This window comes from Mus caroli, unplaced genomic scaffold (assembly GCF_978045245.1).
Source record: "Mus caroli unplaced genomic scaffold, Mus_caroli_1 scaffold_3, whole genome shotgun sequence".
Classification (NCBI taxonomy): Eukaryota; Metazoa; Chordata; class Mammalia; order Rodentia; family Muridae; genus Mus; species Mus caroli.
Window position 1 is genome coordinate 22,655,116 of NW_028227258.1, and position 14,485 is coordinate 22,669,600.

The window sequence follows — 14,485 nt, forward strand, 5'->3', positions numbered from 1 at the left end:
CTTTAGAAGAAGATGCTTCTAATACAATACCAGCTGTGGTGGTTTTTTAGCACAGTGCAAGGTTGGCTTATAGCACTGGACATAGTGACAGCTGTCAATGTTTTTCATTATTGCTTTAGTAGAATTTTATTTTATTTAAAACCAAACAAACCCTAACTTAAAATGTCTATGGCCTCTTTCTCATTTCTGAATGTTTAACATGTTCTTGGCAACTTTCATATTATTATGGGTGGCATTCATTTTGCTAGATTTTTTTTTTTTAATTTCAAGTCCAGGAATGCACTATTGAATAGTTTCCTATGGTCTATTAAATACGTTTTACTTTAGAAATTTATGCCAGAAGGTAAATTACTATGTTCAAGCCCACAGTACCCCAAAGTGTGCTCTTTAAATCTGATGAGAACTGTTTGGTTTTTTTTTTTCCAGGAAAAAAAATTTTCTTTTCATTTCTCTTTCATGTGCCTTCTCTTTCCATAATCTCCTCTTCCTCACCTTTTCTTTCTTTTCCTCCTCCTCTTCCTTCCTCTTCCCCTCAGGATTTCATTCTGTAGCCTAGGCTATCCCAAGACTCAGTAAGTAGCCCTTGCTAGCCTTCAGTGACCCTGCCTCCATGCTCAAAGTGCTATGATCACAGACAAGAACTACCACATCCTGGTCCTGAGGATGTTTTAAGGAACAATTATGTTTATACTCCATCCCAAATTCTTCATTCAGCATACATATCAGAGGTTCAGTTCATCCTGTGGGTGAATATCTTCCGGATTAGTCCTGATACACTGTGCATTGTAATTATTCCACAGTCATGCATGTGTTGCTTGCTTGGTTCCCTAATGTACTGCTTTGGGAGGTGGTGGGCTCTTTAAGAGGTAAGGCCTAATGGGAGGTACTGGGGCCACAGGGGTTGTATCCTAGAAGGTGACTGTTTGTTCTCTTTTATGCCCTGACCATGAAAACTGTGCTATCACTCCATCAGGCTTTGCTATCCTGACATGTTATCTCGCTCCAGGCAAATGGGATCTAATGGGTTGGAGCCTCGTGAACTGTCAGCTTTTCTCTTTACATGTTGATTGATCTTAGGTGTTGGTTGTAGTGATATAAATATAACATTATCACCATAGCAGACCCTTGAAATAATATTCACAGATAATTGGTTTTACAACCTTCTATGGTATCCCAGGGGAAAAGTATCTGTGGATACTCAGGTTTCTTGTATAAAATGATGAGATATTTGCATATAAACAATACATATTTCTCATGTGATTTAAATCATTCTTAGATTATGAAGCTAAAATAACTTAATGTAATATAAATATACAAACAGATTCTAAACTGTGTATTTACAGAACAAAGACAACATAACATAAAATAGACTTTACATTTTCAGTGTAGATAAAAGTCTTTTCCTATTCCTTTTCATCTGAGATTGGTAGAGAATGGGAGCTGGTGACACAGAAAAAATATATGACAACTCAAAATACAACTTTGTATGTGTGTATATATATCTCATCATATCAGTGTCCCAAGTTCTGCCTGACCTTACTAACATGCATAATCATGCTTGTCATTTAATCTATCTATCTATCTATCTATCTATCTATCTATCTATCTATCATCTATTTATCTAAGCTATCATCAAACTGTATGTATTAATTCTGGGTATCAAACTCAGGGTTTCATGCACACTAAGCTATTGAACTGTATCCAGAACTCATTACCTATGAAATCTCAGTGACAAGTTAGAAAAGAGACAGAATAGTCAGGAGAGTACTAATACCTCCATCACTGAAGGTTAGATGATATCTTCAGCTGATCCTCTTGGAGTAAAATATAGATGATAGGAAGGGAAGAGATGTGTCAGCTACATCTAATGCAATATTTCAGCTCAACAAGGGGGCATTTAGAAGTTGTGCCTCGCCAGCCCTAACAGCTAGTTTGTCAGCCTGTGGTACCCACTTGTTTTCAGATGACAACATCAAGTAATTAGCTCTTGCTGATTTTTGGATTATTGATAGAGTTATATTCATATTGTCATATAGCACAAGCATGTGGAAGGCCTTGATTTTTATCTAAATGACATCTGAACTGTACTTTATTATTAAAACCTCATAAAATGTCAGGTATGGAAATAAATCATCAAAAAACTTTTAGTAATGGAATTATTGGCTCGAAACAAAATACTTTATCCTTTCCACCATTTAAGTTATTTTAAGTACAAAGTTGAGATTTCTTTGAAGTTGATGCCACCAAATGACTTGAGTATGGCCAGAAATTCTCTGTTATCAGTTTGACCTTCAATACACATCTGACACATTGGTTGTTGGTTCAGAGCAGTTTCTTTATGACCACTTCTCAATCTGGAATGATGAAATCAGTACAGATGATGTCCATGAAAGTTAGAAAAAAATCCATTTTGCCTGAAGTAAAAGAGTTTGTTTCTTTGCAATACAAAAACTACTTTAAAAGGCTTTTGCTGAGGTGGTCATTGGAACAATCTAGAATAATTACAAATACCCCTTGCTGGGGGTGCTGCAACCAATCTCTCACACTTTTAAAGCCTTTTAATGAGAAATAGTCCCAAGGCGCATGTGCTGTTGATTCCTCTTTTTTTCCCCCTATTTTGCTATCCTTCTCACAGAACAATAGGGAGAAATCCATGGGAGCTGTATATGTGCTTGCTTGATACCTTGGATAAGATGCAGCTCAAATATTAGAAAGGTAAAGTCAAAGTGATCACATGACCCTACAGCTGAAAGGTTTTACCATATCGCAGTAAAAGAAAATCAGCATGACTCTGTAGCTCATGCCTTCACCTTCCCTCAGATCAGTAAAATAAGCTTTCATTGAGTTCAGCTGAAGAAATCATAGATGTTTTACAGAGCTACCATGCAAAGCTTGTTAATTCCAGAGATTTCCCCAGAGCTCTAGCCATCTTAACATTTTGATCTCACATGCCACGAACATGGTCAAGGTTGATCAAGGTTTCAAGAGTGGAATCTGTTCTTGACAGGGGCCTTGGTATATTTTTATGGAATTTTTAGGAAGGTGACTCATTGGAAAATAATATTTCAATTAAGCATTGATAAGAGGTTGATTTTCTAGAGACTGAAATTTTAGTAATAATGATTGCTTGTCCCACGTCTGATATTTCTAAAAATAAGTAAATAAAACTAACCACAGAGATGGTATCAGTGAAATGGATCAATCAAAGGAATTTAACCATGATACCACAAGTGCCCAGGCATTCTTGTCAGATGGTGTGAATTACAAGTGAGAGAAACCAAAGACATGGTGGTGATTTCTTTCCCTTTATTACTGGCTTATACTTTAATCCTTTGGTCCTTTGGTGCTTTTTACAGATGTTCTTTGCATATTCTGATGAGTCCTCATATTCCAACCCAATGCTTGCCACAATTATGGGGCTACAATGCCAGTGCCACACCAGCCGTGATGTAATGTTTAGCATGCTGAGTACAGCCATTCTTTATTAATGGTAACATTTCTACTTATCATTTAACATTAATTAACACACTTGCAAAACTCTTCCTGTGTTAACACAGTGGGAAACAATAAATACTGACACTGGCTAACACAAGAACTCAAAGAAAACAGGCAAGTTTCTCCACGGATCGAGGCTAAGAAAACCTGGAAAGTCTAAACTCAGCTACGGCATGTTTTCCAGGAACCCACCTGCCTGGGCTGGGGGATCACAGTTCCTCCTAGCAAAGTCCCTGAAAACTAGAGTCTTTCGATTTTCTACATCTCACACAGGAGATATCCAGAGCTCTTTATGATACTATCAGGTGGTGATATGGCATTCCTTTGCTAGGACAGGTGACTGGTATAGACTGGTAAGAAGACTGGAAATTGTGTTGGTTCCTCAGGACTTTTTCTTCTTTCCACCCTTGGAGTTTAGAAGCTGAAGCTGAAGCCTGTGAATGTCAAAAACAACAAAAGCTCAGATCTAAGGAAGTGAAGAATCCACAGGAAGTGTGGAGACGTGCTGGAGACTTCCTTAAGGTGTTGTCATACACAGTACTCACATATATGGGATACACACTTCAGAGTGAGACTGAGTAGAGAAAGATATCTTCCCCAAACTGGCCCTCACTCCACAATCCTGATCTTTGCTGCTACTTCTGTGATTCACTCAAGCACACAGGCTGTTAGCATGGCTGCCATCAGCAGTACCATTTCTACCCTTTTCCAACCCACAGCCAACCACTTGGAACATCTGGATTTCCTTCTAAACACTGCTAGGTGCTGGACCTTGAGCACAGTACCCAGGACATCCCCCAGTATGACTGCAGGTCTGTAGTATAAGGACTCTATTTTCTGGTGCCCTATTGACCTTCCTATGGTTATAAACGTAGCATATGGTAGGATAGATTTGAATTGATGAGATGGTATCTTTCTGTAATTGTTTTCTTAATTCTTATGTAAGATTTTATTCTCCCAGTCAAGGTAAAAGATTTTGAAATTCCTATCTGCCCTGCCAATTCACATTAAATATTACTTGAAAAAGATCTATAGCTCAAAGAGAAAGCGTTAGCTATATCTAGAATGTTCATTTGAGGTGACAAGTTTGAATGTAAGTGATTGTCTGCACACTGCTGTTGCACACAGATTCAGAAAGTTCTTGGCTCCTTCCCTAATTCTGATGAACCCATCCCAAATCCTTATGAGTCTCTGAACTGAAATCTGATTTCTAGCTGACAGCCAGGAAATCACTCGCTGGTTATTAAATTCTAAGTACAGTGACAGAAATATGGATGTTGGAGAGAAAGTAAGGCAAATAGACGGTGCCATTGGCAGATGCCACGCTTGCTTCTGCCCACTCCTTTCTGATCTTTACTTTTCAGAAGATGGTTACGCAATTCCAGACTTATTCAGAAGAGCAACAGGAGTTCTGCTAGCTTTGCGAATCGAAAGACAAGAAATCCTATCCCTTGGAATGAATATATTATTTGTGTGTACGATATGTGTATATTATGCATGATTGTGGCTGTATATGTTTAGACATGTTTGCATTGTACACAGTCATATGTGGAAGCCAGAAGTTAATGGTGTCTCCCTCAATCATTCTCATGATATTGAGGGAAGGCTGCTTACTTGAACTCAATTTAGCAATTTGGCTAGGAGGGCTAGTTAGCTTTCTTGCTTCTGGGACATTCTGTTTTCACCTCTGAGAGCTAGGGTTACAAGAGGGCTGCCACACTCATCATGCATTTACATGGGTTCTTGCAACCCACAGTGTGTAGAGAAAGTTGAATCCAGCAGCATGGCTACTCTGATATATCCAAAGACCTTATAGGTCTGTGTGATCCATCTGCAATACAGACGAACCCTTAATACACAACTTTTTCTTCTCTTCCCTTTATTTTATTTTATTTTATTTTATTTTTTGTTTTTTTTGAGACAGGGTTTCTCTATGTAGCTCTGGCTGACCTGGAACTCACTTTGTAGACCAGGCTGGCCTTGAACTCATAAATCTGCCTGCCTCTGCCTCCCAAGTGCTGGGATTAAAGGTGTGTGCCACCACCTCCCGGCTTTCTCTTCTCTTTTCACCCCACTCATCTGAATAGAAGGGAGTTCATTTTTATCCAGGCTAGACAATTGGCTTCCACATTTTGAGTTTTTTGTAAGACAATATTTCTTTACTAGGTCCTGGGCTAAATGGAAACTGCAGCTGGCTTTCAAGGAAACTTCCTTTACAGGAATTAATTCTCGTGTATTAATCACATATTACCACACCCAGTGTCTCCAACTTTTTTCTCAACCCAGTGACCATTAAAAAAGGAAGGATAAAGCCCTAGATTCCTCTCTCTGCAATACACACCTAGTAACAGGCCAGAGGCAGATGAGATTATGATAATGGTGATGTCTGAATCTAGATGGACATCTCTGCTGCTGTCTGCTGATCCTGATGAAGAGAGCTTAGACAATCCCATGTATTCAGAAGACAACTGAGTGTTGGGTAGAAGACCAGATTAATAGTTGGGCAGTAGATACAAGCAGTGCACTGAACAGGAGCACTCCTGACCCTGAGCATGTTACTCATGTGATGACCAGGCTGATCAGGCCAGTCCTGGACATGTAAGTACTGACTGGTTCATTTCCTTTGTATTGTTTGTTATGAAGGATACATTTTTCTGTATGTTCTATGGAATAACAAATACTGTGACAGCATTTAGTCAATGCTTTTTGTAAGAACCAAAGCAAGATCTGAAAGTCTCCTCAACTGCTTCTAGGAAAGCCTAAGGTAGTTTCACATGAAGCAATCCCAGAGCAGTCTTGACAGGAACTAAGAAAGGTTCCTGCATTGCACTGGCTCCTGGTCCAGACAAGGAGCATGTTGATCAAAAGCTAGGATGTACGTGCTTCTGAGGACTTCCAGGGTTTTTAGTAACAATTATGGCAGCATGAAATTTATCATTTCCATCTGGTCTCCTTGAGTTACTCGAAGGGCTGTGTTCCTCATCTGGTTATGTAACAAAAAGAAGTCTTTGTGATTAATTGAGGATTAAGAAACCTTAACTAGGATTGCATTTTGGGCTTTCTGTTCAAATGGATTTGTACATATATCTATGGTTCCTAGATCCAGAGAGAAAGTGCCTCCTGATTCCGTTCCTACAGCACAAAGATGGTTGGGTCTTCTATGGAGCTCACCCACCAGCCGTGAGCCAGCCTATGTTAGAAAGGCACAACTTTAACCTCATGCAGCTTCTGTATGGTGTCTCCTATAACAAAGTACAACTGGTATACCAGTACTGTCCCTGTGCCCTTGCAAGTTGTCATTACACTGTAGAACCTGTGACTGTACTCACGAGGAAGCATCATGCAGAGGAAGGGAGAATAAGCTGTGTCATTCCTTAAAGGAGGACCCCTCGAAGAATGTTCTACTCAGTCATGTCCCTGGCAGCTTTTCTTATAGTTTCTTTTTAGATAAATAGTCAAAGATGTTCTTGTTGACATCAATCATTAAGTGTTCAGTGTGTAAAAGTCCATGAAATAATCTGAGGTATAGCAGGCTAAGGAAACAGATATTAATGAGAATCTCTGTTAATGGAATTAGGAAACTTACATATTTATTGCCCAGGTGTAGGGAGGATCCATCACGATGTCAGTTCTTGGTTTTCCCCTGTGCAGAGTGTTCGCCTAAGAACGGAGGATAGATTTGATCTATGTGCTCGGAGAGATGAAGTATGAAACTAAAGTTTCTTGAGCTTTCTTTCTTTTCAAGAAAAGTTCAATTTTTCTACAAGATTGTCATTAGAGCCACAGTTTGCCTCTTAGTATTGCCTGGAAATTATTTAGTAAGATTTATGGGCTTTTTTTGACTGTCTTCTCTTTTCACCCTTAAAGCCTTGCTTACTGACTTCCTGGGGATAAGAGCATGGAGCAGGGGATACAATAGTGGAGAAGCCAGATGGTTCACTATTGACTCTCCTGTTACCCAAGGTGCCTTTCCCCTAGGCAAACACACAGTGTATATTTAAAGTACCATTTTACCAAGAAGGTATTCTTGGGTCCTTCTGTTTAATTTATTCATTATTAATTTAATTATTGAGGAAACAGTTTATAAGCCAACAGGAAGACTTTAGTGACATTTAGGGAAGCATACAGGTGATATCTTTTAAGATTTCAGCCATATTCTGCTATCGAGTATGAAGGTAAAAGGATGAACCTGGGCAGTGGGAAGATGATAGTCTCAGAGCAGTTTTTACATGGTACTAAATTCATGATGGGCGCATTTCTTCTGACTTCCATCCTTCAGGGAGTATCAAATATTAAGAGCCCATCACTATCTTGGAATACTATGGGGATGAGTCCCCAGCTGTTAGGATGCATGCCATCCTTTTACTCTAGCTTTTATCTGCCAGTGGTTAACACAGCTGTCTTCTGGTGACAATGTGTATGTCATTAGATACTTTCACAGCTGTGTCAGAGAACTACAGGACAGACTGGGGTCTCTTCCCAATTGTGCACCTCAGGTCCTGTGCTGCAAAAGTTGCTGAGCACAGTGTGACAGCCCTTGCAGCTCCAACTGCACTACGACCTTCTCTTTGCACCTCTTTAGTTTCCCAAAGGTACATCACTTACCTGGAGCCCGTGATGATAAAGTAAAGAGTAGGGAATAAACAAAATACATTTTTTGACTTATTTATTGATTATATGTAAGTACACTGTAGCTGTCTTCAGACACCCCAGAAGAGGGAGTCAGATCTCGTTACGGATGGTTGTGAGCCACCATGTGGTTGCTGGGATTTGAACTCCGGACCTTCGGAAGAGCAGTCGGGTGCTCTTACCCACTGAGCTATCTCACCAGCCCCCAAAATAAATTTTTATTTAACCCCTTCTACCTGATAGATATCACATAAAGGGTATCACACAAGAGTTCATTACAATCCTTAATATTTGACCTTATGTTCTGTCCAACAACATCATGATTTGGGTAACAGTTATTACAGTAATGACATCTGGATGTAATGATTTGGATGAGAAATGTCCCCCAGGTTGACATATTTAAACACCTGGTTTCCACTTGGTAGCACTGTTTCAGAAGGTTGTGGAGATGGAACCTTGCTGGGGAAGCATGTCACTGAGGGTGGGCTTTGGGGGTTTAGAGCCTTGCCATATTTTCTGTTCTCTATCTTTGTTCTCGGTCTGTGGTTGTGGTTCACTCCCTGCTCCTGCTACCATGCCATGCCTTTTCCACCATAAGGACTCTCTCCCTCTGGAACCATAAGCTAAATGAAACCCTTTCTTCGTTGACTTTGGTTATGTTATTTTACCACAGCAACAGAAAAATAGCAGACACACTGTGACGAAAACACAGAGCACATTGGTGTGTGCAGGGCAGAAGGAGCAGCTGGGAAGCAATAAGATAGCCAAGGCCAAGAGTGGTTGCATCAAGCTTGTGCTTCAGATGGAATTAAAAGTTCATTGCATATTATCGTTTTCCCCTATTTTATAGTATACATAAAGTGATCAAATACTTTCCTTAAATTTCTTATACCCTTCTTTGTATGCTAAAGGGGAAGCGGAATGTATGGTTTCTGAGTTCTAGTCTGAGAGTCCCATTTAGCCAATCATGTTGGGCATATATTCTGCATTTAGATACAGTGGTTTTTAACTAGTCTACATTTTCTACAAAAGGCAAGAACGTTCTTCTGAAAGCACAGGTTTCTTCCAGAGTTGCACACTATTTCTCTTATATGAAGACACGCTCCACCTTTAAACAAGTATAAACTACATTTTCAGCAGCAGATACTTGATAAAGAGCATAGAGAAAGGAGCCAAGCCATGTGGGTGATGAGCATGGGGACCCAGCCAGAGCAAGAGGGTTCAGGGAAAAGAAACTGTTGACACTGGGAAAAAGTAACAAAATTTATCCAGGATCCCTAAAGCATCTGGAAACTAAAATAATTCAGCATGCACTGCAATTTTCTTTCTTTCTTTTGTTTTGTTTTGGTTTTTGGTTTTTTTGAAACAGGGTTTCTCTGTGTAGCCCTGGCTGTCCTGGAACTCACTTGGTAGACCAGGCTGGCCTCGAACTCAGAAATCCGCCTGCCTCTGCCTCCCAAGTGCTAGGATTAAAGGTGTGTACCATCACTCCTGGCTACACTGCAATTTTCATTGAAAGTATAAGGCTGTAGAGGTTTTTGTTTTGCTTTGTTTTTGTTTTCTTGGAAACATTTGCTTGTTGGCTTCCATCATAACATAATTCATTTTGAGATTAGAGTTCTGAAATTCTATAGCGAAACGATGATCATATCCCCAAACATTTAAGGCTGCTGTAACTCTGGTTTCATTGTCTTCCCACTTAAACATGTTAAGTAACACTGTATGCCTTAGATCTTAAAGTAAATAATGTAAGCTGCAGTAATTAACTTTCAATTACAGTTTGTGAGTGGCTTGAGGACTCTTTTATCAGATGACTTTTTATTTAAATATTTTGAGATAATCATATGGGTGATGGTAGAAAAATTGAGCTAAATCAATTCAGTCATTTCAGGTTCTATTCTAGTTATATTTTAGGAAAGATTTCAACATTGGTTCTGAGACAAATGCAAAATAATTTCCAAAATGAAATTTCTTGTAAGTGGTGAGAATGATTTTTTATAAAGAAGATATATTTGAATTAGTTTGAAAGGCAATGAGAAGCCATTTGATTGGGAACACTGAAGAGGCCACCAAGTGCTGGTAATAATAGACTTTAATCAAAATTCAATCCATTTGGAGGTCATTACACTTAGCTTAATTCTAGACTATTAAAGTCTATTCAGAATCATCAGTTTCTATCTGATCCAGGCGTTTCCCCATGGAAAACAGCTGGATTACCTTTGAGGTAATTTTGAAAGCAGTGTGGTTCCCAAATCCAACTGGGAAGCAATGAAAGTATCAGAGACTACTGCTTAATATTCTCAAGATAATATTCCTGCTTTATACCTCGGTCCTATAGGAAAAAACCAGAAACTTATAAGGGGGACCGTCATCTATCTACCAGGGTCAACTTCCCTTACTGATGCAGGTACCATCTGAATGTGAGAAAGCCAAATCTGTCATTCAGTTTGCAAACCACAACTCAAGAGGGTTTCATTCTAGGGTTGCTGTTGGTGGTGGTGGTAGTGTCTGCTTGGGAAAGCCATGATTTTACTGAGAGTTGTCATTTTTCTAGAAACAGGAGGGAGAGAACCTCAACTAGTCTTTATTATAGCCTGCTCCTCGAAGATATCACTAGGAGTTCCCCATCTCATATCTCCAGTAATGTAAGGCTCAAGGCTCCCTTTTATTTATTTTTGGTTTTTTGGTTTTTTTCGAGACAGGATTTCTCTGTATAGTCCTGGCTGTCCTGGAACTCACTTTGTAGACCAGGCTGGCCTCGAACTCAGAAATCTGCCAGTCTCTGCCTCCCAAGTGCTAGAATTAAAGGCGTGTGCCACCACCGCCCAGCAAGACTCCCTTTTATGAGAGAGACATTTTAAAGATCCTCTCCTCTTCATAACAGGACTTTGCATTTCTTGAGAGCAACAGCTGAACTATTTCTCCAGAAGTTCTGTTTTGTGTTGGGTTTCATGTGACTAAAACTCAATATTGTCGTTAGATGTCTGTCTCACTGGTTGTCATCTAACCAAATGGGCACTTACCAGACTCATGAGAGATTGTCTTGACAGTGAGCAGCTTTACACTCTCTTTATCGGACTGAGGCCTGTTTGATACAGAAACACTTCGGTTAGTTCTGTAGACATGTGCAGTGTTCTTCACAAGGAAACAGATGTAGCCCAAAATGAGGAAAAGGCGAAGTTGTTTTTCTAAGATTCTATGGCAAACGCTGTTTATCTTTACTACAAGCACACAGGTACTGTGTGACCCTTTCCAGTATTTTTTGAAGAAAGATGGCAGATTGGAACATTGTTGCACTGGGAACCATCAGTTTAGTGAAACATCACCTGGATTATGGAAATGAAGTCATGAGGTCTAAATTACATATGTCTCCAGTGCTGAGTTATGTAGTAGAAGACAAAGAAACATTTGTGAACTTTCTGGTCAGATAGTGAGTTCCAGGGACATTCATTTTTATTAAATCTCTAGATTTTAGTGTCTGAACCAAATATTTTAAAGAGACTTCCCCATATTACTCCCCAGATTCTAGTTCCAAAAATGCAGCTCTTTTCCCTAGACATCTTGAGAGCCTCCATTTGTAAGTAAGAGCTATTATTTCTGTAGTGGCTACAATCTAATGAATCTAAACCAAAACCAAACCAAAACAACCCCTCCCACCCCCAATACCACTACTGTATTGGCACACATTCGGGCCAACAAAGAAAACATTAATGGCTCTCAGGTTTTTCATCAGTAACACAGTGCATCCTGGCTTGTCCATCCCTTGCTTGCCATAGCTGCCTGTTTTGCTACAAAGTAGAGGAGTGCTCCTATTCAGGCAAAGGCAGCTCATGTAACATATGCTGCTGTCCTTAGCTGTGGTGAACATGTTGAGCATCTCACCAGGAAAACTATCTTAAAATGTTAGGTGTGGTTTATCGATTTGGCTTAGTTATATTTATTTTCTGCCCCTTCATGTCATCTTTTCTTCATCATTTTTTCCCTTGTTTTCTGTCTCGTACTTTATCTGTGCCTAAAAGTAGTTTTCTCTTGTAGTTGTCTTTAAGTAGCTCTGACAAGTAGCTAAAACCCATGTATGGTAGCTTCTCTCTATTTTTTTTTAAATGAAAACAAATATATACATATATAAAATGTTAAGTATAAGCTCGGAAATGTTCTCTATGTAAATGGCAGAATTGGATGTTGGGGTTGGGGGAGATCGGGTAGCCCGACTTACTGATCATTTCCGTTTTCTGGAGTGCCTAGAAAAGAAAATGGTTGTTATTAAACCTGAGATATTAGATGCCTCCTCTTTACATTTTACTTATTACCCAGAGGTCTTCCCTCAGGCCTAGTCAACACTTAGCCTGCCAAGGGGCAGTTATGGAAACAACAAGAAAGTTAGTTCTGGTTTTATTTTTACCATAGAGTATCACATAACTTTGAAACTGTACCTTCTAGGATTGTCTATCACACAGACACTAGAAACTTCCAAGTGTGTGATATCTCTGAGAAACTTCTCAAAGCATTGAGTTGCCTTTTCAACCAGAGAAAAGACTTTCCTATTTTCCTTTGACTGTTACTCTTTTTGGGGGAGACAAATCCCTGTATTTGTGGTGAGTGAGGATGGAGATTTCCTTTGTGTTGGATTATACCCCACTGATCCAGCCTCTCTTGAGTGACCTTCCAAGTGCCACTGAGGTGGCTAAATTTTTGCATGCTCTGCCAGGCAGCCTCTCAATCGTTTGACAGAAACCCTGTGAGTTCGCTCTAAGAATGGTTCATACTGTAGGACCCTGGCCTCCAGGAAGCAGATGTTAAGCTGTTTAACTCTTCCCTTTTGCTCCTGATTCCATTCCATTCCATTTGCCTCCTGTATCAGTCTCTTGTCAAATCTAACCAAGCTCATTGTTGGGCTAGGCGTCTGGGATATTTCTCTTCTGCCTTTGAGTGTTACTATTTTTTTAATAAAGATTTTGGCTAACATTAACATTTAGGTTGCTTCTATTTCTGTTTCCCAAAACAAGATATCCAACTAGAAGTCTAATTACCTAGCATTAACCTGTCATACCTCCTGCTGTGCACTAATGATGTCTTACAATGTTAACCCATCAGCAGGATCCAGCAGTAATACTTACTACCATAAGTGTCAAATGTGATATTACTTAGCCTCCTTTCAGAGCGAGCTGAGAAATATCCAAATGCCTGTTTTAGCTTGTTTCCTTAGATTATGGTAACAGTGGGTTAATTAGCAGATAGATATCTTCCAACAAACTTTCTGTATATATGTCATGCTTGTGTTAAAGCTCAATCTATGATCAACAGTATTCAGAGAAGCTTAATTTTCAATTTCTGATTCATTTTGTTTTCCAGAGAGCAGAGTGGGCTTCACTCATTTTCTGAATGTAATGAATTCTCCTCCACACACTCAGAGAGTGATTAACTGCAGGTGTTTAATGGAGCTAATTTAATGATAACAATGCTTGAAATTCTGTGTGGAAACAAGGCTAACAGTCACCAAATAGATTTGGGTGATTATATAATTTCCACACTTCGTTTTAGAACTCCATCCATCCCGGGAATAACTGTAGAGCGAGGAGGATTTATTCCTTTAGAGTCAGCTTTAGTAGAAAATGCCACTTTTAACTCATGCATTTTCAAAACTTTCCAGTTTAAAAAAGTCCTTTTCAGTGCACGGTATTTTTAGAAGTGGATTTAACATATTAGTTTTTATCCATTTTATAGACTCAACTCCCCATTGGGTTCAACTGTAATGACAGTATTCCCATAGAAATAAGATTGGTGGGTTAAAATCATGGAGGCAAGCTGGTTTATGCAAGTAGTATTTTCTCTTTGGGAACTGGATAAGAAAGTATCTTTCAGACACTGCGAGGCTTACCCCCTCATTTCTACAGGAAAGCCCATTGTTTTTTGTTTGTTTGCTTATTTTTTTCTTATTTCCCACCCAGAGCTTGAATGAATGCCTCTGTGTTGCTCCTTTAACTCCTCTTTTGCTGCCACAATCCTGTCTGTGAGATGCACAGTCAGTGGCTGGCCTAAACCAAATTCATTAGTGTCCTGGGGTAAGAAAGTAAGAGTGCAGCTTATAAGCTGTATAAAAATAAACACCTTTTACCTTCTTACTAGCTTAAGAGGCTCAGGTAGAATTTTGTTAGTGAAATAGACTGAAAATTAAGGGAAGATGGCCATTTTAAAATAGAATAAAGTCTGCTGCTATATATCTAGCAAAAGGCAAGGTGAAGTTTCTGTAGTTTATCCCGGGACAATGATTGATGGGCTTCCAGGCAAAGCAGGCACAGAGCAGAGTAAAAATTCTACTGCACCATGAAGCTGTCATCCAATTTTGTCAACCAAAAAAAGT

General features: G+C 39.4%; 1 protein-coding gene across 1 annotated transcript in view; it reads right to left on the minus strand.

Moving 5' to 3' along the window:
• Positions 1–2,543: 2,543 nt before the first annotated feature.
• Emcn (endomucin) overlaps positions 2,544–14,485 on the minus strand; it is an 87,994-nt gene continuing 76,052 nt past the window's right edge. The window contains exons 9-12 of the mRNA XM_021158495.2: positions 12,341–12,365; positions 11,148–11,209; positions 7,082–7,155; positions 2,544–3,929 (exon numbers count right to left, since the gene is read on the minus strand). Coding sequence (XP_021014154.1) covers positions 7,121–7,155; positions 11,148–11,209; positions 12,341–12,365 — 122 coding nt within the window. The 3' untranslated portion in view covers positions 2,544–3,929; positions 7,082–7,120. The remainder of the gene's footprint in view (positions 3,930–7,081; positions 7,156–11,147; positions 11,210–12,340; positions 12,366–14,485) is intronic.